Genomic DNA, 26,069 nt, shown 5'->3' with positions numbered 1-26,069 from the left:
CTTTCTGCAGAATGAGGCTGTGTACATAACTGTAACTTGAAGGGCCTCTATCATGGACAACTGAGAGATTTTTTGTTGAAGTAAGGTTTGATGTTTTATGTAAACATAGTTGAGGTTTTAAAATGTATGATTCACTCCCCAGCCCATACAATCCATGTATGAAAATTAGATTGCATAAGCAGCTCATTATAAATTCACTGTTTCTGTGATGTCACAAAAACCTTTTCAGCCTGCAGCAGTTTAGTTCTGCACTTTCACACTGAAGCTATTAGGAGTGTTCAAGCCCAGGCTGCTTTTTGAATGAGGCACGATACAGGGCAGCCAGTCAGAACAGAGCTAATATACATATGTCAGTCGTAAAGGTACAGTAACTACAACAGCTAATTTAATTCTAATGGATAAAGAGAGGTTGGAAAATGGTCACATGAAAATGAATTATGTAGAAAATTAAATTCAAATCATAATGGAGCAACTCTGATGCAAATACAAATATGGATTTGACACTGTATTGTGAACTCAGAAATGATCTGTATTCAATCTGAGTTACATTTTGAAATGTCAGTATTCAGAATACAGTTACGTGTAGTGCAAATACGTTTGGAATATGTACCCACTAAATAAAAAAAAAAATACAGTGTAAAAAAACACCATCAGTGCTTGTTTATTAAAATATTTTATATCTCAAATCATTGCAAATGCATCTCCTGTAAGCGTAAGCACCGTTCTACTTTAGAACACTAACTGTCCCACCTTACCTAAAAACGATTAGGATGCTTGTGACGACTCAGAAAAACATAAAAAACCTGACTATATAGATTTTTAGTGGGTCTTCTGGTGCATTTATCAATAAGTGTCCCACTTTTGCTGAGTTCATGAAATGGGCAGCAGTCCCGCCCAGGGGATAATGAGAGCAGTAATGGTCTAAAGCAGGCCATTAGAGGAAAAAAACAAACAAATTTAGACTCATCAGCCCATAAAACCTTACTCATCTCAGATGTTCAGTTTTGGTGTTCTAGTGCAAAATTGCTTCTTTTTGCCAGTTTCCTTTTCCTTAATGGCCGTTTTGAGCCAAAATTAATTAAACGTAAGGGTGATCTCTGACTGGCCAGCTGGTAACACTGGCAACTAGTAACAGTGAGTGTACATGCACTCAATAATCCGATCATAATTAGATTTCTGCAGTTATATGATTATTCAATTGGTCATGTAAACAGCATACTCTGATTTCTTTCTCAGTGCATGTAAACTCTTACTCTGATTTTTTTTTTTGATGAAATGGAGGATTTAAATCGTCTAGATGATGTATGTTCATATTTTCAGGTAACGTGGTATGATGTTTAAAAAAAAAAAAGCCACAGCATGAAGTTTGAGTTTTGCATTACGTTTACATCACATCTTCTTCTTTGAGTTTTGTGGCAGATTGCAGACTAGAAATCCGATGATTTGTTTGACTCGTGTAGACCAGTAGTTTTCCATTATCTGATTACCCAAGTGCATGTAAATGCGTTGATCGGATTGCTGACAAAATCTGATTTTCAGCCGTTATCGGATTATTAAGTGCATGTAAACACACTCAGTGAGGAACGGAGTAAATTAAGTAATGTTACTTTTTTCACAGAATATGTTACTGAACACATTTAGGACTGTGTATTTAGTAGTCAGCCATCACTGCTTGAGTCTTCTACCCCACTCGGAATAAAAGTTTAGATTCTGCATATTTAAATTTTTCTACTTGTGTTGTCTTGATGAGTTAAGAAAGAGTGAGGGAAAAATGATGTACTGCACCACCCTTTTGTTAATGATGGCAATAACAGTGACGTCAAAGAATTAACCCATCTTTTAATGCAGCCAGGTTTTTTTGCGAGGAGAGGCATGAGTTTTATAGCCGCCTGTCTCTTCCTGAAGCCATAGCAGATCAAGCTTTGAAAGGCCTTCCTGTTGAACTGTTGAACATCCAGGTAAGCCTGGCATTGATCTAGGCTTTACCTCCATCTTAGTTCCATTGTCTCTGTTTAAGCGGCTTTTCTCTTTATTCCTCACAGAGGGACGAAGTGCGGGAACCTTTTTTTTTTCCTCTCCAACTTCTCTTCTTCACATGGCGTGCTTGCTGTATGGACTTAACTTATGACCAAAGAGAAATGCAGAAATCCTCTTTTCAGGAAGCTGTAGATAAATGTCTCTTGTCTACGACAAAGCAGAAACAGTAGAAATGTTCTCTGCAGGGTTTCAAAGTTTCTACACTTTGCACAGTGTGTTTTTTGCTATCTTCAGCACAAATGCCAAATCGTGTTCGTCTGGCCTGCCTGCTGCACTTCTTAACCACTCAACCGATACAGAAGGAGCTCTAACTACCTAAAAACTTATTCAATTCCAATTGAGACATAGTCACAGCCCGTTGAATAAGTGGCTAATTAGTGATTACATGCTCAAATCCATGTTGCACTTGGGTGGTCTCCATGCCAAAGGCTTATGGTGTGCAGATATACTGTAACAGAAATGGTGCTTTATATGTATGCAAATCCGCTCAGTAAGTGGGTCTCGTGTCAGGGTATAGATCGTGTTTCCTCCCACTGGTTTGTCTTCTTGTGTGCGTGCCTTAGCGTTTCTGTGAGTCAGATATTTGGATTTATTCAATATTTGACCACATTTGACCGCAGCGGAACAGAACTCTGTGTTGTGTGAGCCGCTGCTGCATCCTCTCCCTCACTGCCTCAAGTCTTGGCACTATAAGCCACCTCAACTAATGTGATTTTCACACCCCCCCCTTTCTCTCTCTCCTTCCCTCCTTCTCTCTCTCTTACTCTCTCTCTCTTCCTCTCTCTATCTCTCTCTCTCCTTCTCTCTGTCTCTCTCTCTCACTGTCACTCTCTCTGCGTCCCTGTCTTTCCTCGTCTGTCTCCCTCTCTTTTTCTTTGTCTTGTCTTTAGATCTTGTCTAACTGCCTGTTTATCTCAATATCCTTCTTCCTTTTACATCTTCTTTCTCTCTGTCTCTCTCCCTCTCTCTTCCTCTCTGTCTTTCTCCCGCTGTCACTTTCTGTGTGTCCCTGTCTTTCCTCATGTCTCTATTTCTTCCTCTTTTTCTTTATTTGTCTTGCCTTCAGATCTTGACTTGCTGCCTGTTTGTCTCAATATCCTTCTTCTTTTTACATCTTCTTTCTCTCTCTCTCTGTCTTGCTGTCGCTGTGTCCCTCTTGTCTCTCTCTTTTGCTTTATCTTGCCTTCAGATCTTGTCTTTCTTGTCTTACTGCCTGTTTGTCTCAATTTCTTTCTTCTGCATCCTCTCTCTCTCTCTGTGCTTGTCTTTCTCACTCTTTCTCTTTTTGTTCTTGTCCTTCCTTTCTTTCCTTCTCTATTCATCTCTTCACTTTCTGCCCCCTCCTCTTTCTCTGCTTTTCTCTTTCTCTCTCCCTTTATGTTTTCCTTTCTTATTTTCCCTCTCTATCTTTCCCTCTGCCTCCCTCTATCTGCCTCCCTCTCTTGCTCTTCTCTCTCTCTTCCTCTGCTTTTCTCTTTCTATGTCTCTTTCTCTCTCTTTTTTATGATTTTCTTTCTCACTTTCCCTCCCTCCTTGCACCCACGTCTCTCTTGCTCTCTCTCTCTCTCTCTCTCTCCCCTTCTCTCTCTCTCTGAGGCAACCATTTGCCCTTTTATTCTCTTAAAGAAACATTAACAGCATTTGCATCATCTCATGTTTGTGTAGCATCATTTCATCTTCAGGGTGGATGTGCTGGTGAGTCTGTAAGTTTATGTTCTGCCAGCAAGACATTCCCATCGATTCTTCTTCTCCTCTTTCTGTTGGCAAAAAAAATCCTTCCGTCTCTCTCTCCATGCCCCCCAAATCCCTCAAAATGGAGAGTCGGATTTGTGCAGAAGCACAATAGAGCGTAGAGGAGAAGGGAGACACCTGACCTGGCCTTCATTTGTGTTCCACTCACTGAGAGAACACTCAGACAGCATGAAATAGCTACCCAGTGTTTCTCCGTAAGTTTGAACAGTCACTTTAAATCTTTTAAACCTTTAAATTTCAACATTTTATATGCTGTCTTTGTACTTTTTTCAGTTAAATATAGGGTTTAAATGATTTTGCATTCTGTTTTTATTGATATTTTGCTATTTTGCACAGTGTGCCAACTTTTTTGGAAATGGAGCTGAATTTGTTGTTTTTAAATATGTCTTAGGCCAAAAGAATGTCTTAGGCTTCAGGCAGTGTATCTGTAACCACTTTGTGAGGTACTTTACTGTGAGGAGGCTTTTAGAAGCATTAAACTCTTCAGACTTCTGCTGCCTATCACTAATCCTGTAAACAATTCTGACTAAGTAAGTTTCTCTAGAATGAAACAGTTCAAACCAAACAACTCTAATTGGCTTTTGTTTATATCATAATTTAATGAAGTAGATATTTTGGTGGAGTTCCCCTTTAATATGGATTATATTGTATTACGCAAACACAAATGCATGCAGTTTAAATTACAGTAGACTACTTAGAGAGCCTGTCTATAGACCATATTATGAAAGCCTTCGATGCTTGGCCCCTTTTTTCTTTTTTCTCTGCATAATGTGTCTCTCAGCAGGTAGAGGGGATTTCTCTGCACTAAGTGGGCCGTGCTTTTGTACATTAGCCACAGGGATAAAAACAAGTCTGTGCAGTGGATAACTTACAGCAGCTGCATGTTGCTTTCATGTGTACAGATGATGTGCATCTTAAAGTGTACGTGTGTTTAGCGAGGGTTAAAAGCGTTTATAATATAGACTGAAGCCATAGCCTTAGCCATAGCCTTTAGCCATATGTCTCACTGCACAAAGTCATATTTATGCTTTCATGAGTTCAGATGTTAAGATTTTATTAAACTCTTCACACCTCACAGGACCACATTCTAATTTGTAAAGGTTGATCAAGACCGCAAGTAATAAGTGTGTATTTTGATCTCCACTGTTGATTCCACCCTTATTTTCCTTGTAAGTGTACAAGTGTGACTGCTTTAAAAGTGTGTTCACCACAGAGACGCTGTCTCAGGAGTCTGCTTCTCCAGCAGAACTCAAACCACAGCAGGAACTTCCCCACAGACCCTCTGAATCTTTAAACAAAGCAACCAGAACATTCCAAACCAGCGCGCAGAGCCCTGCACCGCACAGGGGCTGACAGACAACACACTCCTTTCTTTCCTTCTTGCTTTCTTAGTTTTTATGATTTCCTTCTTTCTTTTTCTTTCTGTCTTTCTTTCTTTCTCAGTTTTTATGATTTCTTTCTTTCTTTCTGTTGTCCTTCCCACTTTTTCCTTCTTGATTTTTCTTTCTTTCTGTTTTTTTATTCTTTAATTTTTCATTTTGCTTACTTTCTTTTTCCCTCTTTTTTCTTTTTTGCATCTTTGTTTTCTTTGCTTTCTTCTCTCTCAGTTTTATTTTTCTTTCTTTCTTTCTTTCTTTCTGTTGTCCTTCCCACTTTTTCCTTCTCGATTTTTCTTTCTTTCTGTTTTTAATTTTCATTTTTCATTTTACTTACTTTCTTTTTCCCTTTTTTCTTCTTTGCATCTTTGTTTACTTTGCTTTCTTCTTTCTCAGTTTTATTTTTCTTTCTTTCTTTCTGTCTTTCTTTTTTTCTTTCTGTCTTTCTTTCTTTCTTTCTTCTCAGTTTATATTATTTCTTTTTTTTTTCCTTCTTTCTTTCTTTTTGACTTTCTAACTGTCTACGCCTTTGCGCACACAAACACCCCCGCGCACGCATATACACAGACACCATACATGTATCTTTGTGTGACACTGGTTCCTCTGCTCTTGCTCGTTGACTGCTGCTCTCAGTAATATTAAAGTGACAGGGAGGACAGTGCCATCTTTCTTCGCTCTGCTGGCCGTGATCACTGCAGGGTCACGGCTTTTTCTTCAGCCGCATCACTCTCCTCTCAGAGCACGAATGACTTCAGCACCTGTACATAATATCTGATTACTGCACAGCTATCAGACTCAGCACAGCTGCTACATCAGGGAGCAGAAAACATCAGGTGAAGTCGCACAGATCCAAATCTTACATTTTAGGAAGAAACTAGAGAGAAATTTAAGCCTCTTTAAAAGCAGGAGTAGCTGTTTGATATTGAATGCTTATGTTTAACTCTTCCATTTAAATGCTGACAGTTTCAGATTTGCTTCCTGTTCCACAGCATTAAATCAGTGTGAAGGGCATTGGATATGTATGTATTTTTGTGACACCAAGCAGGCAGCCTTGGAGTGCTATGCAGTAAATCAGCATGAAACCTTTGAGTAGGGAATGAGAGAGAGAGAGAGAGAGAGAGAGAGAGAGAGAGAGAGAGAGAGAGAGCGCACTTTTAACTTTATTTCGTATTCGATTTTATCTGTTTTGTACAATTTGTCCTCAATTTCTTATCCTTAGCCCTATTACAAGATAGACAGAGTAAGTAGCCCAATACAGGGAGCAATAAGAACACTTTTTCCCAGTCTGATGGTCATCCATCTCCTTTCCTGACACTCTCTAATAGCATCCCTGCCAGTTGCTGCCAGTTGCTCTCAGGCACGTGCCAGAGAAATGGCCATCCCCTTCACTGCAGAGGACAGTGTAGCAGAAGGAATAGACCCCAGATTACATTCACTGTGGCTCTGATGGACACTGCTGTGTTTTAGGGTATACAACTAGGCCCCTTTACTCAAAAACATTGATGGAGTGGAAGCCAGTTAGGCCCAGTTAGCATTATGAAAGTACTCCTGAGTGAAAGACACATTAGCATTGTAATTAAAGCAGTATTTGTGTTCTTTTATTGCCCATAAAAGAACAGAGTATATGATTTTGGAATTTAGACAGCCGCAAATGGACTTTTCAGTCTGCTTGGAATTACTTTTTGCCTTTTTTGTTTCTTGGTAAAATCCATAAGAACTGGAAACCTAACCTGCTGCTGCATGATGATGTAATGATATATATATATATAAATAGGTAACAATAACAATGTTTTTTTTTAAATATCAAAAATCATTACATTGATTGAGGATTACAGGAAAACAAAAAATGTGCATTTTAAATAATATATGATGAATCATGCTAACCAGGGACCAGGGACATGAACTAAGGGGGAAAAAGTCAAATTTCAGACTTTTTAGACTTTAAAACCTAACTTTTTTCCCCCCATCTAAACAGCCTGTCGTCCAGTCCAGTGCAAATATTTTAGGCCACCTGAGAAAAATAATCTGTTTATCTAGCCAATAAGTATTTGCATAGAAAAACACAAACTTTGGAATAAATACAGTACAACATTTATGCAGTACATTTCAATGTAAATGAAGTGTTAGCTTAATCATGTCCAAACCTCCCTTTTAATGTTCTAATGCAGTAACTGTATTATTATTTATTTTTATTTATTCCAACATTTCATGGTACTTATGATACAGGTGCAGCACCAAACTATCCTTGATGTGACAGCAATATGCAGCCACAGTGCACCTGAAGTGTTTGATGTATTAAAAAGCTGCCACTCATCATGCATACTGTGCATTGCCCCACCCGCTAACTGACCACTCGTGAGGCACAGGGCTTAAAAGAGGCAGTGAAATAATACAGCCTCAACTAGCTGGAGACAAAACAGAAAATGAAAGTTCAGTGATGAAGAAAAAGTGGTGTTGATTTTATCAGTGTTGGTTTTATTTTACTCTGAATAAGAAAATAAAGTTTGTGAAACAAGCGCATAGTGGCCGCATCACAGCATGTTTTGTGTTGTATCTGTTCTCATAAACAATAACAAGACTCTGTACACACAAACTAGAATGCTGGAGTCACAAAACCATAACCAACACTTCCCTCCCACAGGCCATAATCCTCCTAAACAAGGACCCTTCTCACATCCCTCTCACATTGTAATGTACATAACTGTTGTATATCTCATACCATACCCTATTTGAATAGAATTCTTTCCCACTTTCCTCTACTGTTGTCAATGCGCATATGCACTGTAACTTACTGCAGTATGCATGTTATATATATATATATATATACACACACACACACACTTCCGTAGTTGATTGTAACTGAACTTATCTACCATTGCACATCCTTATGATACTTCCAGATTGTTTGTGTAATAACAGCACACTTTGCTATAAAACATACATCCACTTACCACAGGCACAATCTTTGCCCAATTAAGACAATATAATTCAGTTATAAATCAGACAGCTGAAATGTACAAAGATAAGGAAAAAACAGCAAAGCTAACTTTAACTAACTAAAACATAAACCTAACTATTGTAGGCTAAAGCATATTGCTATGATGGGCATGCAAAATGTTTATGGACTATTTATGTCTTACCTTTGATGAATCAAAGCACTGAAGTAGACATTTGCTTTGACATTGTAACACAGTTCATTTTAGTGTTTGTGAAAATGACATTCTCTGTTCCATCAGGCACAAGATCCCACCTTTAGAGATCCTCTAGCTACATCTTTTGACCATAGCTTCAATTCAGTTCCAGCATTCATGGAAAACTTTATTCCTTATATTAAAAAATACAGCTTAATATTCTGTCCCCATTTGATTGGGTTGGCCAGTGATCAATTGTGGCTATTCCTCTGATTTATATAGAATGGAATAGAATTTATTGTCCATTTCTGGTAATTTGTCTTTGGCTTCACCATGTTGCACAAGATAGTAAGAAATAAAAAATAGATAAACAACAAAATAACAGTGTGATTCTGATGGTAAACATTCTTTCAGCATGTGTTTAACACATGTGCCTCTGTCTAACTGCTGAGTTTGCTGCTATTGTTAGAGGAACTCAATAGGTCTTTTTAGATCCTAATGCAAATTTACATCTGGCTTTAAAAAGTGCTTTGAAATCAATGCAAAACTACAAAAACTGTAGTAAATTGAGCAGAATAAGTATTCAGCTGCTTGCGTATTATCTCCACCCACTTTAATGTGATCCTCCCATATTTTGCGCAGATCTTTCTCAAATTCTCTCATGTTGCATTTTAAAACATGTACTGCTCGTAAAATGTGTAGCCATAGTCTAGCATCTAGCTAACAGAACAATCTGTTATGAATTAATTTCATTTTAATTTTAAATTATATTGAACTATGCAAAGATATTTCAATTATATACATTTATTATATCTAATTTCCTCTGACAGTCAATTTGTCTGTCTGGCTCTTTAGCAGAATAAAAGCAAAATTTTCAATGCCTAGCAACATAAAAAGCTGCCACTAAATATTCAGAAGTACTACTTTTATGATTTATTGTTATTTTTGTTTATTGGGTGTTTGAAACACCCTTTTCTTACAGAAAGATATCATTTGAGGTGTTTGTATAGCCTCATGCTGACTAGTTCAGTCAAAGTGACCTCTACGGCTTTTCTAGTAGTTATGGAATTCCGATCTTTCTAGTGTTAAACTAGGCTGACTGGTGCAAACGGCTTAGTACGTTAGACCCAAACAAACCTCCTGCTCAGATAAATAGTTTTAAACAGTTTTCTTGGCTATTTTTTGCATAGCACTCTACACCTGCTCATGATATCGGCACCTACTGGAGTGTTAACAGTGAAAGCACTATAATTGTATCTCCTCAGCAAAAAGGTAGAGTCAACACCAGCCAGCGTTTAGGCCATTAAGCTCATGTCAGTGGCGAATGTGCGGAGGCCAAGTTAACACATTTCAAGGCTAGCTGTCGGCATGGCATTAGCCGGCTCTGTTAGAGTGTGATCTGCTCAGGGCAGAGGACAGGAGAGGGCTGCTAGGAGCGTGGCCTTAGAAGAGTGTCAAAGAGACACTGTGAGAGAGTGTTTGATGTGAAACACAGCTCAGCACTCTAATGTCCCTCAGGGGAGAGAGAGGGAGAAAAAAAGAGAGACAGAGTACCACAGTGATTCGCTTCAGTGGAGAGCCAACGTACCTACTGCCCAGAGCTTCCATTTCACCTTTTCATTCTCTCTCTCTCTTTTTCACACGCTTCCCTGCTCCTTCCTTTCCCTCCCTCCCAGTCGAACTATTGCTTTGGTTGTCAAGTATGTTTGCACCCTCTCCGTTCCTGCGCACACCTGTTTTGACACCTGCTGTGTCCTGCAGGAGTCTGAGGGCACTCTGCCTAATCTGATGGTGCTGTGCGGTGACCACGGCATGTCTGAGACGGGCAGCCACGGAGGATCGTCAGAGCCTGAGATCAGTACCCCTCTCATCCTCATCAGCCCCGCCTTCCAGAGGAAAGGTGAGTCTTATTTGTTTGCTCATACGGTCTTCATTTCCCAGCCACATTAGGGCTCAACCAGTATATCATTTGGTCGATGAAATAAGTCAATGTCAAGGCAATAAAGCACTGACAGCATTGTCAGGAAAACACTGATATTGTTAATATACTCATACTGTAACAAACACAGCTCTCTAATATAAACAGAATTGCTCATTTCTGAGGATTCTAATGTTTCCAGGCGCTTTTTACATTCCTTACAGACTGCTAAGCTGGCAGTCTGCAGTTCATGATCATAAAACCAATACAGGCTCCCCTGGTAAACTTTAACACAAAACATCGTCTTGGTTAATATTAGTCCCACGGGGCCAGACGTGGTCTCGTAATGAGAATACACATCAGGGTTGTAGCGAAACCTGCTGCAAACAAGGGCACTCCCCCTCTAAAACTAAATTCCTCTAGTCCATGCTCTTATAACATTTGTGCAGTTTATGCACCAAAAACATGATGTATGTAAATGACCTCTGTTGTAAAGCTTTGTAATATTAAGATCATGTTAACTAATGAAGAAAGTGTTTAGTGTGATGCTCGCGGTACCATTTAACAGTGTCTTTGCGCTGATGCTTTTGGGAAACCAAGCCCTGCTTTAAAAAGTAGTCTGTCTGGCCTTAGACACTCCTCATAACTTCAGTATGAATGGGGGGCAATGTATACTGAATACACAGTGTTTTTGTAGTGACAACACAGAAACAGTGCAAAAATGGGCTTTTTTTAATAAAGTTCCACATACTGTACATACTATGGAGTGGATGGTGTGTTTTGAAACTATAACAGTGTTACCAATCGATAACTCAAGCAAATTAAGCTAGCTAATGCAGTGCTATCAATCGCTAATGGAATTCTTTTTCCCTTGCAGGACATAATACGGCATTTAATGTGTTCTCTGCACACACAACACACATCTACATGGTTATTTTAAGGTTTTTTTTTAGGGAACTTTTCAACGATGCTAACTTACATTGCATCCATGGGCTAACAACAGGCTTGACAACTCCACCTTCACAAGGTGTTGAATTGGTTTAGAGATTTCACACTCAGTTCGTTCCGACCCTAATAAATCTACATTCCCACCCACATTCATCCCGAAGTTTTTCATGGTAGTCCCTAGATGTTCTTATTACAAGATCTGGCTACTTTAAAATAATGAAAAGAACAGAAAATGCATCCAAAGCATAACTATTACAATAAAAGTAACATATTTTAATACAGAAAAAAACATTTATATGAAGAGGTCTGATAAAAAAAAATTGAAGAACAATAAGAGCTAATTAAAGAAACCAATAGCTCCACCCGTAACACTTTCATATTATTTAAACCTTAGCAAGTGCCTGTGGTTTATATGAGAATTTGTGGTTTATTTGAGATTGAGAACTGACATTCTACATAATTAACAGTTAAAAACTGCCATCATATAAGTCAGTAATGCGCTGTTTAACTTTACCTGTTGGAGTTAGGTGGTGCCGTTAGTATAGTTTTGAATGTTTTGTCTATTTTCTTGTTTTGTGTTCAGATAATGGTGCATTCTTTACAAGAAAGACTGAAAATCACAGTCTGCTGTAGAACACTGAAGGTGAATGCTCTCTATTATGTTTGGAAGGTCAGAGATAGAGGAGGAATTAGCCCGTTCCTCTCAACTTCTCTGATAAATGTGACCTTTTAGGAAACACATTCATTTGTGTTTCTGTCATGACATTTTGTTTTGATCTCTTAATAAAGTATTTACTGCAGTCATGCGTCAGCTGGATCTTTCCCTCCATTAGGATGGTACCTAGAAAACTCAGCCACGATAGAGTCTTTTTATTTTTAACCACCTACAATTATGTCAACCAATATTCTTATTTATTAGAAATGTTAGATATCAGTGGCAAAAATGTTTAATCAGACAAGCCCTAGTCCTCAGTGTTTTGGAGGGCACATGTGTCTCGGCCCTGCAAAGTGCTACAGAGCAGATTATCGGTCAGCAGCAATATATCCTCTCTTGTGTTGAGGCTCCGTAATGAAAGTTAAAGCCCACTGCACACATGGAGGTGGAAGCTGCGCTGAGCTGCCAGAAAGGACCTGTTTCTGCAAATGAAACGCAAATTAAGAACTCATTCTGGCTGTAATGATTATTTACAGAGCTACTCTCCATTTCTTTAGTGTAGAATAATCCTTGCCAGGATCAGCTGCACATAAGCATGCAGTTCAGATTGGCTTTAATGAATCAGACATGCAGAGGGGAGTGCAAACTGGACACAATTGTTTGAACAACTGCCCTATTCATAGTGTGAACAACTACCCATATGTGGACAAGTAATTCCAACTCCAATGCTAGCTAAATAATGTGAAGACTAGTAGCACAGCTAAATAATGTGAACACTAGATTAATGGCTACATGGGCCAAATAATGTGACCCCTATCTTAATATCTACCACTAGCTAAACAATGTGGACACTAGATCAATGCCTAACACAAGCTAAATGAAGTGAACACTAGCTTAATGGTTCACTGTAGCATAGCTAAGTAATGCAAACACTAGCTAAATGGCTAACAGTAGCTAAATAATGTCAACACTTGCTTAATGGCTGCTGCTAGATAAACAGTGTAAACAGCCTATGACTTAATATGGTTACTAGCTTAATGGCTAACACTAGCTAAATAATATGACTCCTAGCTTAATGGCTCACAGCAGCATTGCTAAATAATGCAGACACTAGCTTAATGGCTAAGGCTAGCTACATAATATGAACACTATCTTAATGGTAAACACTAGCTAAATAATGTGAACACAAGTTAAATGGCTAAAAGTTTAGTTTTGTTGAGTCAAAATTGTTTATTTCGCTGTCTAACCTAATTTATTCTCTACATGTAATTTTCTTACAGACCAGTGCTTTATGAAAAACAGACTAAATTGCAGTGTATATTTTATCCCAGCCTTAATCCGGAATGCAACCCACACTGACACATGAACATGTGCTTTGCCTCATAACACAAATTCGATTTGAAACCCTGCGCCTGGCCGTTCGTTCTGGATGTACATGTGTCTGCTTGTGTTAAATTGTTGTTGTGGTGGCTTGCAGGGCTATTTTCCAGCCCAGAGCCTTTAGCTCACACACTAATGAATCCCATGTCTGCTAATTCAAAACATTAATTCACCTTTTTCCTTCCCTCATCTCATCATTTGCATTAGTACAGTGTGTAATTGATTATAAATGTGTGGAAAAACACACACAGACACAGACACACACACAATATGGTGAAATAGTGCCTGTCTTTATGAGTGTGCTTGCTATAAGCTGCTGCACACAAGGTGTTACTAAATGTTTGTCTGTGTGATTAATCTCACACATACACGCGCACACACACACACACGCGCACCCACTCTGTTTTCTCGTGCCCTAGAGTGTGAGGTTCTGACGTCTTGGCACAGCAAGCGAGAGGCTCATTATCGTTTCTCTCCTTAACGAAAGTGTGGATGGGCTAAGCATCTGTCTGTTCCACACTGCCTGGATGAATGTGATAATTGTTTCTTTTCCTGCCTGATCTATTTTGGAGATAACACGGGCGTTCACACCCAGTGCTTGCGTCTGCTTAGATAGAAAAAAGGCTCATTCAGAAGACATGCAGCTAGTGATAAATTCTGCATTTGACCACTGTGTACATGCTGTTATCAGTTGTTTTGACTTCTGATGGCCCTGAATGCTGTGATCAACTAACATGTATATAGACCTGTTGTGTGTGAAGTGACCTATTTGTGTAATTGAAATTAAGAAAGCATGACGTTGCTGTCAGATTTGTTCCAAGCAACAGGTTCCTCCTGCAGATGAAGTAGATTTTAAATCTGAGGCTGTCTTCAGAATTTGTGAGAGGCATACAAGATATTCAACTATTTCTCTCTATTTCTGTACATGTGTATATATCCAGTGTACTCAATATTCCCAAAATACTCAATATGTTTTGAGAAATAATTAAAAGAATGCATTGATCATTTAGATTGGATATGCTTTTGATTTGTATATGGATCAAATATATGCTTCAAAAACAATGGAATTTCAGCCACAGATGGTTACCATTGATAATTTAAGATCGAAATTGCACCTCTTTATCTCAAAAAAAAAAAAAACCCTTGAAAATACTGCTCTTATACAATATAGGGAGCTTGACTGTTTCAGAGACAATACTTTCTTTACTCATGTAATGGAATAGCAGTTTTCACAATGTATATGAAAATATATATCATTATCAGGATAAATTTTGCAAATCCAATTTAATATGCTTTTCTGATCTATCATGGATCTCATCAGTACTTGTCAAACACTGACCAGCTGCATGTTTTATTATAAAGAGAGCAAAGTTACTCCCATTTAACTGAATTTAGTGCAACATATTATGTTAAATATTTTATAAATCACTTTTTTACAGATTTTGATTGTATTTTTTTAGTATTTTGATATTTCATTTTTCACTCTTTTTGAATACGGTACTACACAAAAGTTGCAACCACTTAAGCATCTTGTTTAAAACGATTTATCTGGCATTGAGCATGTTTCTGCCATTGCACATAAACGTAAACATAGTAAAACGTAACAAACAAATCTTTGTATTTTGGAACAAGTATCTTACTTGTGAGCTAGTTTGAAGAACAAAGTTTGGTTCCAGATTTCTCCTGGATGTCCCCAGCTTTGTAGTGCTTGACAAAGGTTTTCCAAATTAATCCTGAACCCATGTGGTTATATCGCTTATAGATGAATGACGGTACTTGATGTAGTACCGTCTGAGGCATCGGAGAGCACAGAGCTTGCACCCTTGCCCTTTACGCACTGAAATTCCTCCAGATTCATTGAATCTTTAAATAATTTTATGCAGCGTAGAGGGTAAAATATCCAAATCCCTTGCTCTCTTTCTTTCATTAATTTTCAATAATTTTCTCACGTGTTTTTTTTGTCAAACTGGCGATCCTCGGCCTATCTTTGCTTCTAAAGGACTAGGCCTTTCCTGGTTGCTGCTTTTGTACCAAATCATGATTACAGTCACCTTTTGGCATCACCTGTTTGAAATCACATCATTATTTAATTCTTTTACCTCATTACTAGCCTTAAATTGCCCCATCCCAACTTTTTTTGGAATGTGTTACAGGCCTGAATGGCAAGAATGGATGTATATTTACAAATTGCATGATGTTGACCAGACAAACCATGAAATTTCATTGCATTTTCCATACCGTCTCTATTTTTTCTGATTTGGGGTGGTATAATATCCTTCCCGATGTAGTTGTGGATAGACTGTTCTTGCTGACACATTCTGATCACCTCCTGTAATGACGTTCTCAGTCATCTGAAGGACAACCGCTTTTCTGTTTTTCTTTACATTTCACACTAACACACAAGCATCACAGTCACTGAATGTGCACTTTTGGCCACAATTTCTCACTTCAGTTTATTTACTCATAGATCTAAATGCAGATATGACTTTAGTCACTGTTCCTACTGAAACACTTTCCAGCTGAGTAGCCTTAGTGACTGAAGCTCCTGCCATCCGTGCCCCAATAATAAACCCTCTTTTAATGTAACTTAGATCTTTCCTCCTGCCATCTAGATCTAAATTCAAGGTGAATTGGGCCTGCTTAGCATTTTATATGTTAAATTCTTAATTGTATCATTGAAATTCAGGTGTATGTATGTGTGGGTGTTTTTCTTTCTTCACCTGTGTTGTACTGCACGCGTTTGTGCTGCAGTGGAGTTTGTGATGCAGAGGAGCCTGCTGTGGTGGAGCAGGTGGACCTGTGTGTGTGTATATGTATTAATGCTGCTTGTCTTTGTACCTGCAGTGGGTCTGGAGCAGCCTGCTGTGGTAGAGCAGGTGGATCTTGCCCCCACTCTTGCACTGGCCCTGGCTCTGCCCATCTCTCAGAACAGCGTGGGCCGTCTGATCCCGGCAGTGTTCGAGGAGGCCTCGCTCAGGGAGCAGCTCCGTTTCCTCCACATCAATGGCCAGCAGCTCAGCAGCCTGCTCAGAGACAGCAACCCCAACTTCCATAAGGGTGAGCCCACTGACAGATACACCACCATAACACAGAGCAAGAAGCCACAACACAGAGTTCTGTGTTTGCTCTTTTCCAGCACCTCAGACCCAAGTGATTAGATAATGCATACCAATACAAGTGTATTGTCACATCCAGCGGTCATACTGTGTAGAATCTTGTAGTGGAATTCATTAACTTAAGTAAATACAAGGAAGTATTAGTATTGACATAAATAAACATAAAACTTAAACTTTTATACATAAAACTTTTCTTTGAAAGGAGCGCTCGTCGTAGTTTTAGCATTGTCAGTGCTTGCCAAAAAAAGATACGGTAAGAAACAGTACGTTTAGAAGAGATCAACGGACATTTTGGCGATACAGGTTTAAATTTCAATACGTAATTTTGAACTTTTATTGTTATTTTTTTTTGAGTGCAGTTTTGAAATCATTACTCCCTCAATATATAAACATGTTTCTTTAAACAAGGACACAAAGTGTCATTGATGCAAAGCACCAGCATGTAGTATCCCATTCATAATTTATTTGTTTTGTTTGTTTGGTTTGTTTTTTGCCAGTGGACATTACCATAATCCAGCTGACTTATGTAGTTTGGGGAAGAATAATGTGAGAAAGTGAAACACTTCCTGAGCTAAATTCATTCTTGTAATGTCTGATTATATTTATTGCATTTTTTAAAAAGTGTTTAAAATGTTAAAATTAACACTTATTGAGGTTCAATATAGAAATATATTTATCCAATAGTACAAAGTATGTTTTTAACATTCTCTACTAGGGGTGGGAATCTCTAGGTACCTCACGATTCAATTCGATTATGATTCAGAGGGCTGCGATGCGATTATAAAACGATTATTGATGCATCTCAATGCATCTTTTTTTTTCTATACAGGATTTCTATTTTCTCACTGTGTGAGGACTTGGTGCTTTTAAAGTAAAGTATTTGTAATGATCCATAATGAATTCAACTGAGAATTGCCGTGCAGACTGCAGGTGACCTAGCAACGATGCGCTATTCGCCTTTATAAGCAACATAGTTGGTTTCCTGGTATTTTAAATCTGCAACGAGAGACTGTCAAACACTAAAAAGTGGCGAAGCTGAAGTCGCTTCTCTTTCGAATTTTCCCGTTCCACCTTAAATGGTGCCGCATTTACATTCGCCGCCTCAGTCAGAATTTTAGGTGGAACTGGAAAATTCAGCAAGAAGCTGGAGAATAAAAAGTGACTTCAGCCTCGTAAAGCAGTCAAACGTTGAGAGACATTTTGCAAGAAACTGATCAACTTTTAAAGAAAAGTTTTCTGGCGGAAATGGGAGGGAAGCTTAAAGCAGAGCAAAGCAAGTCTGCGCTCTCGTTTGTATTTTTTAACCTGTACTAGGACATTAACACATACTGAAACATACTGGACATTAAATGTTGTGGCTCCCAAGGTGGTTTGATTTTTGTTGAAAGGACAGAATGGCTCTTCTTATCATTTGTGTTGTGACTCCTGATCTAACCTGGCTTTTAATGCAGAGGGAGCCGGTCGGATTTCTCACTCATCCAGTGGTGTTTTTGTTATGTGCTGCCACAGACTGTCCGGGCGCTGCACTTACCCACTTCCAAGTTCCGCCATTGATATTTGCATGCTGAAAGATTGTGATTTTGACATTAGCATGTAGTAATATGCTACTTCGTGTTTCCCACTGCACAGTAAGAAAATGTGCATCCTTGTAAGCTGCCACATTATGTGATTTTCTGCCAAATCAGTGACATAGTAATATTCAGCACATTACTCCGGTTTCTTGACGATATTGTGTTTTAAGTCTGGCACACAGATCCACTCTCACACCTCACGAATTCAAGCCCAGTTTTCAATCCAATTCAATTTCTTCTTCTTTTTACAGCCTCAGTAGCCTGACAATACCCAGGGCTGAGAGAGACATGGGCTTTGCCTTTGGAATACCATAAATCCATACAAGCAGGGAGTTAAAGCTCTTAGAGCCCAAAGCCAAGTATTTTGTGTGTGTGTGTGTGTGTGTGTGTGTGTGTGCATGCACAAGTATTCCTTCCTATGAAGTGTAATCATATCCACACTCACCAGGAGCATCAGCGTCACCATCCACAGTCTGCTATCTGTGACTGACACACTTCTCTCCTGTGTGCGTGTGAGACGTTATCCCTTTTCTTCATGCTGGTGCTGGTGCACATGATCTCATGCTCTCACATATGCTTTTTGCAGGTGATTGTGTGTGTGTTATGTTGGCTTGTGCGTGGGCTGAGTGCAGTTGTGCAAGGCTGTGCCGTGTGACTGCGAGATGAAAAGGAATGTGAAGGAGGGTGTCACTACTTAAACTCTTTTAAGATGTGTATCGATTTAAAATAGATCTCAGTTAGAGCACCTCTCCCAGTCACCCTTCTTAAAAACCTCCTACAGTTGTCACCCCTCAGTATATATCTACACTCTGAGCTACAGAGAGCAGTCATGATTCATTTATACATGACCATTTTTCAACCTATCTCTATCCCTTTGAATTAAACAGGCGGTTTTAATACTGTATTTTTAAGACTGACATATGTAAATGACCTGTGCTCTGATTGGCTGCCCAGTATTGCGGCTCATTTAAAAAGCAATCCAGGCTGAAACACTCCTTATAACTTCAACATGAATGGGTGGGGCTAAGCTGCTGTTGGCGGAGTAGGCAGTGGGCTGTTTTTGCAACTTAATTACCAGATATGGACTGTATGTCCCTGGGGATTGAGTGATAGGTCTGAAAACTTTAACAATGCTTACATAATAATAATAATAATAATAATAATAATAATGATACTAGCAAGACCAAAGATGATACTGCGTCTTCTATTTCTTTAACCCATTACCAAGCCATGGTTCCACTGGCGGGCACAGAGTTTTATTACACACTTCTATAACCTAATAAAAGCTTTATTTATTGAATAATAACCCTTAGTTTGTAATAAGCCTGGGATTTTAAGAGGTTAAAGGGCTATTATGATGAAAAAACAAATGTTCCTTACTATACTGTAATAAAGGGTTTGTTACAATTTCAAAACGTACCATTTACTCACAAGTTCATACAGTCCATATATGGAAGTTAAGCTGCAAAATCAGACAGCTTTGAATTTGCTGTTGTTGTGATGTCATGAAAACCAACACATTTACATACATCTATCCATTCAGTGTACATCAGTTTAACCCCGCCCATTTATGTTGAAGTTATAAGGGGTGTTTCAGCCCAGATTCCTTTTTGTAAGAGGCACAATGCAGGGCAGCCGATCAGAACCAAGCTCTTCTACTTATATCAGTCTTCAAGGCAAAGTAACAAGAACAATTTAATCAGAACTGATAAAGAGGTTTGAAAATGGTCTTGTAAAAGTTAATTCTGACTATTTTTGGTACATAAATCCATAGAAAACTTGGAGTTTGAAATGCAGAGTGAACACAATCATAAATAAGAGATTTACTCTAATGAAAGGCTCATATGCCATGTGGTGTCTTGGTTAAATAAACAAATAATTGCATTTTAAACAGTATTTGTGCCAGTTTTGTCACAGTGAAAGCTTACTACACTATATCTCAGCAGTAAACATGATTTGAATTATTTAGTTTCTCTTTCCTTATCATTTTTATTAAAACAGACAGTGTCCACTTTTCTGTGTCACCAATATGGGACGAGATGTGGCAATTGCAAGCAACAGTAGCCATGTAGTTCTTCAGCATCTGCCATTCTGTCAGAAAGATGGATCTCTTGTTGCTTTTTGAGAACACAAGCAGTCTGTATGTGCCTTTCAGAGCAGCCACTCCATGTGTGTGCTAAGCCGTCTGGTAAAATAATGTTATTAATTAAGTGCTCCCTCGACATTTACGCACATCCTTCTCCCTGGGAACCAACGCACTTATTCAGCTCTGTAAGTCACTGGTCCAAAAATGGCTCATTTCCAGGAGTGCTCATTTGTTCATTTGCTGTATGTCACCAGTGCCAGTACAGGTTCAGTGGAGTTCTGACTTATCAGAGCTCTTTCTATTCAACAAAATATTACAGTACTGTGCGAAAGTGAGACATCACCATTTAGTTTATTTCATTTCCAATCAAAGCAGTGATTTAGGGCAAGTTACTCATTTTTCAATGTCAAGAAAAAAGCAGAAAACATATTTAACAGAAAATTACAGAGAGGCCTCAACAACTAAACACAACATCATGTTTTTCAGTACTTAGTGTGTCCACGCTTTGCCTTTATATTATATTATTATAGCTTACATTCTTTTTGAGAGACTTGCTTTTAGTTTTTCAAAGAAATCTGCAGGGATATTTTTCCATGGTTTTTGTAAATGTCTCCAAAGTTAAGTCTTTGAAGTTGGTTGCAATTTTTGCTTTTCACAGTCCAAGTAATCATAATTACAAATTTAGACTCATTAGTCCATTAAACCTTACTCCACATCTCAGATATGTAGTTTCAGTGTTCTAGTGAAAAATTCCTTGTTCTTTTTTGTCTTTTTTTTCCTCAGTAACAGTTCTTGAGGGCTACACATTCTTTCGGAACCATAGCACTGAGTTGTCTGTTCACAGTGGACGGACAGAAGGACAGAAACCCAATAACAGATTTTCTTCAGATCTGAAGCAAGAGTGGAGCTTGATTTTCTCCTCTGTCTCAAAGATGACTTTAAGTTATGTACAACTTAATATACAAGGCATGGAAGATTACTTGAGTCAAAATAACAAGAACATTGCTTAGTTAATAGCGTAATTGTCAGTGACAGCTCTACTACCTGCTGAACATTAGCTTACAGTAAATCAATTGCCAACCTACTGACGGTAAACATTGCATTCACAGTCTTAAAACTGTATAAAGTTACTGATACCTGCATAGTGCATTCCTACCCTTGAAATCAGATACATTAAGCTCTTCAGACATCTGATTCCTTTCACCACCGCTGTGAATAACTCTGATTTAATTCTGAAGTATTTTCTAGAATGAAGCATTTCACATCAAACCACTCTGAATAACTTTGTTGAAATTTAGAAAAAAATCCCACTCAGCTTTGCAGAATGGAACTATACTGTAAATTTCAGTACCCCGGCCTTAAAACACCTTCCCATGTCCCTAGTGGTATTAACTGTGCAGAATGAAACTGCACTTGCTGTGACTGAGTAGGAGCTCAGAATTGCAATGTAATTGCTAGACGCTGATTAGTTTGGAGTTAGACTCCCATTGGCGCATGTAGCCCTTTTCATATTTGATTGGTTCAGTCCAGATTATGTATTAGATGTGGTCTTATTTGACTAATGCAACTTATATGGCATTCTTAATATCTTCTCTAGGCAAAAAGAAGCATGCATTGTCTTTTTTGCACATTTGCTGCTATTAATAAGTAATGGTGCAAATTGAGTTTGTAATGAGGAATGATTGCTAAAGGTCTAAAACATGACAAAGCAGTTTCACTGACCTTTTCAGGAGACGGATGGGACTGTTGATTGGTGTGTATGTGTGTGTATGTATGTGTGTGTGTGTGTGTGTGTGTAGGCTCTTCTGTTTCTATGAATAGTCTGCTATTGAGTGTAGGTGTGCTGTGTATGTGAATTCTACATCTGGGATACATACAGAGAGAAACACTAACAACAAGCTTGGCTTTCAAAAGATAGAAATGTGCATGTAAATGGCACATCGTATTATGTGTGGCTATGTGTATGCGAAAGAGAGAGAGCGAGAGAAGGAAAGAGTTAGTTATCATATATATAGCCTGTTCGGCACTGTGTGTGAACTTGACAGACTGTGTAATCTGCTTTGTGAGGTGTGTGTGTGTGTGTGCGTGTGTTCTGTTCTTCACTGCTTGTGTGTGTGTGTGCATGTGTGTGACGTAGCCCACTCTCAGGGGAGCACAGATGAAGCATGATCAAAGCTAATTCAAACTCTGAACGTGTTAGACAAGCCCACCGGCTTCAGCAGAACCTTTTTATGCTGCTGTGGAGTGTGTGTGTGTGTGTGTGTGTGTGAGTGACTGTGTGTGTGTGTGTGTGTGTGTCTGTGTGTGTGTGTCTGTGTGTGTGTGGGTGTGTGTGTGTGTGCGTGCGTGTGCGCGTGTGTGTGTGTGTGTGTGTGTGTGCGTGCGTGTGCGTGTGTGCACATATATGAAGGCAGGGGGCTGAAGTTTGCCTCCAGTTTTTAAAAGAATGCATCCATGTGCACTGTAAAAAGATTTGTCCAGTGCCAATTCCCACCAAGTAGAGGAGAAAATATTGTCTGTTTTTTCCCTGCTTCTCTGGTCTGGCAGCAGTGTGTCAAATATTGACAAAATATTTACTTAATACGTTGAAATATTGACAGAATATCTTAAAATATTTCATTTTTACGAGATACTCATTGTCATTATTTTAAAAATAGTAAATCAAGATTTTAACAAGATTTTAAGATATATCATTATACTGTCATAGTAAGTCATTTTTACGAGACACCAAATCATTGTTTTGACACAGTAAGTCAGTATTCTGAGAAAATAAGTCTTTATTCAGATATAGTATATAATCAGTATGTAATCAGTGTGTGCGATGATTAGTCCAAGACATAGTTTGATCAGCACCTTCTCGCCTTCATTGTACCTCAGCCCTTTCCACTGTTAGCAGAGGTTGTGTGTGCAGAGTATGTGGTCAGTTGTAGAGCATTTGTTAGCTCTGTTTTGTTAGGGGGGATGGAGAGAGATCTCCACTGACGTTTCATTTTCAAGATTGTGAAAATACAGTTTTTGAAATGCTATATTTATTATGTTCTTTTCATGAAAAGTTGAGATTCACACGCCGCTAATCCTCTTGTGTCACAAGGTTGCTTGAGCCTATCCCAGGGCTCATTGGGTGGAAGGCAGCAAACACCCTGGACAGGCTGCCGGTCAATCACAGAAGAGACACACAGACATACACATTCACACCTAGGGCTAATTTAGCATCTCCAATTGGCAATTGTTCTTGCTGTGAGGCAACAAGGCTACCCACTGCGCCACGTTGCTGCCCCAGGTTGCGATAGACATCTATAGACACAATGCCACTGGTTACCAGTGAGTATGGGGTGAAGCTCTGCATCAGTGGTGTATTAATCCAGCTGTGCCTAATCAGCAACAGGCAGAGTTTCCTCTCTCCTCCCTCTTTTCAGACTTTGTGGCGCTGTCTCTGACGGCAGTGCTGAAGCTGCACAAGCTGCTGTCCGTGGTCCTGTCCTGCAGTAAGCATCATACTGCCAAGGTTGGTGAGCAAAGAGCTCCCCAAATAGCCTGACATCACACCTTCCTCCTTAACTTTGATCGTACAGATCAGGGAATTTACAGAAAACTTTTTTTTTTTTAACAGAAAAGGGGCTTTAGTTTTTACAGTGCTGCTAGTATAAAAAGTAAAATGAACAATCATACTTCTGTATTGCAGCTTTTTTTGTCTGTAATTAAATTTCACTAGTGAAGTAGTTCAGTTTAGGAGAGTTAAAGATTACATATCATTGCAGTCTTGCAAAAACCTTGTATCTCCATTGTTGCCATTTTTACTTTTTTGCATAATTTGAACTCCCTTTATCATTTACTTTGTGTCAGAAAGTCACAATGAACAAAGCAACAGAAATGGTCCAAAATCGCATGGAAAAAAGTTGTTATGTTAACATACATTGTAAGTTAACCTTTTCTGGATCACTGTACCGGTACCAGCTTAAGTTGATGGACGGTTAACAGGCTAATGTCAACAGCTTCATTCGTGAAGCATTACTACGTCACCTTAAGTGGTGCAGCAGTTAGACTATATCAGAGGTCTCTCCACCATTGAAACGCCCTGAACTTCTTTCTTTTTGTTCTTCAGATCTTCCCGTCTTTGGCTGTTTGTTGGCCATCTCTCCTTCTTGACAATGCATGAAGTTCAGCCTATAACCCCTCCCCTTCCCCCTACCCTGTGCACGAGCTGACTGGCTGGAATACTGTTGTGTGGCTTGGTCCAAGACACTTTTTGTTTCCCATTTACAGAGCCAGGGCTGTGTATGAACTTTGGATTATTTCCAGCGTGCACACAGAACAGACAGCTAGCGGACCATTAGGAGATATTCACTGTCTTTGACCAAAAATGGATTGGATTCAAATAATATACTGCACCTTTAAGAACAGCAACAACGCCTATATTAATACACAGCTGTTGTACCTCCAAAATTAAAAGTAAATATATTATTGTATGGTTAAATGTATGTGTATAGCACTTTTTCTAATGAGTAAACCGGGTCAAAGCCAATTTTGAGTAAGCCGAGCATGGCAGCTGCGGGAAAAACTTCCTATGAACAAGAGAAAAAACCTTTAGAGGAATAAAGACTCAAACCCATCCTTCTCTGGCCAACACTGGATAGCAAAATAATAACACAGTAGTAACAATGAGTTCTGAAAATTATGAATACAGAAACAAGGATACTAAAATCACTGACTGCAAGTTATGCTTAATGACCTTTGCCCCTAAACACAGTCTTTCTAGTTTCAACCTAAGCAATGACAATAAATGCTGACCCTGTAAGCCTTCATTTCTGCAAAAGCTCTCATAACACCGACATGCAGTCAACTGAAAAGGCGGGATGCGTTCACATCCATCACTGTGCCGGACTGATGTAAAGGCAGCCTTGCGCTTGACTCATCTCCATTTCATCTCAGACCACCTCCTAAAGTGGTCTGAGTGATCAGATAACCTGTATCTAGTGCATCTTGGTTGCACATACTAAGCTTTTTCATGATCAGATCCTGTCAGCCCAAGACAAATGAAGTGGCTAAGTATAAGTAGAAAGACAGAAAACTAGCTCAAATGATCTCATCTTATCACTGTGTTTTTTTTTGTTTTGTTTTGCTCAGCGTTTGATCCTAAAAAAGAGCCGAACTTATTTCTTTTTCTTCAAGGATTAGTAGTGGAATATTTCTAAATACTATAAAGCAAGCACACTGTTTTTCTTTGAATATTTCAGAAGACTGTCTGCACTAATATCATCATTCACTTTTTCTTCATTTAGTCAAGCGAAATTTAGCTGACAGAGGAGCCCTGCTGCAGCTGCGAGTCATTGCCTTGTGTTCCACAAATGAGGACACTAATTATCGCCTCTTCCTGTGCTCTTTAGGCTGCTGCAATGGACGCCCCCACCCACTCCTCATTCTGTCGAGCTCAGCTAAATCGGGGTCAGTCTGTTGGGATTGTGCGTGATTATTAGAGCTCGTTACCGTACAGAGACTGCCCCATCGCGGGAACGTAGCTTAACGAATTAGTCCGCTTCATCGGCGATTGATTACTGCGATTAAGAGGCAAATCATTCTCCACCACTCCGTTTTGCTTCATTTGACCTGAAAAAGTGTTGCCAGAGGCTGTGGCACGAAAAAGAAGGAAAAATAGTGTAATTTTGTTACCATAGTGACATGCCGTGAGATGGACGGGCCTTTTCACAACTTACTCTCATTATTTAAAAATTTTTTACATGTCATTTCTGTGCCCATTTTAGCCTACGTGAGTATATTATGATACCCATTATACAACAGGTAGCTCCAACAGCACAATCTGGTTGAGAAGCGTTGTAGTCGTGCTGTTATTTGTGATAGCAGAACCATTTTTTCCACAAGTAACGTATTATTCCGCTGAATACTAGTTGCTAAGTAATGACTGCTTTACAGCTAGCCAATAGTATATTTGTACCAAAAATATAGAAAATCGCATTTATTGGATATTCAACATTCTTTCCGTGGTTTCTCAAGAAATAAACAAAAAATGATCAAACCTACATTTTCTACCTCAAGAGAACACAGAACAGACTACAAACATCTTTTAAAAAGTTTCCATCTTTA

At 38.9% G+C, this 26,069-nt stretch overlaps 1 protein-coding gene across 1 annotated transcript in view; it reads left to right on the top strand.

Annotated features, from left to right (window-relative positions):
- Positions 1–26,069, top strand: part of pigg (phosphatidylinositol glycan anchor biosynthesis class G) — a 133,645-nt gene that overhangs the window by 23,197 nt on the left and 84,379 nt on the right. The window contains exons 5-6 of the mRNA XM_036568642.1: positions 10,058–10,196; positions 16,042–16,254. Of these exons, the coding sequence (XP_036424535.1) occupies positions 10,058–10,196; positions 16,042–16,254 (352 nt within the window). The remainder of the gene's footprint in view (positions 1–10,057; positions 10,197–16,041; positions 16,255–26,069) is intronic.

Source organism: Colossoma macropomum, unplaced genomic scaffold, assembly GCF_904425465.1.
Source record: "Colossoma macropomum unplaced genomic scaffold, Colossoma_macropomum, whole genome shotgun sequence".
NCBI lineage: Eukaryota > Metazoa > Chordata > Actinopteri > Characiformes > Serrasalmidae > Colossoma > Colossoma macropomum.
This window is presented reverse-complemented; position numbering and strand designations above follow the sequence as displayed.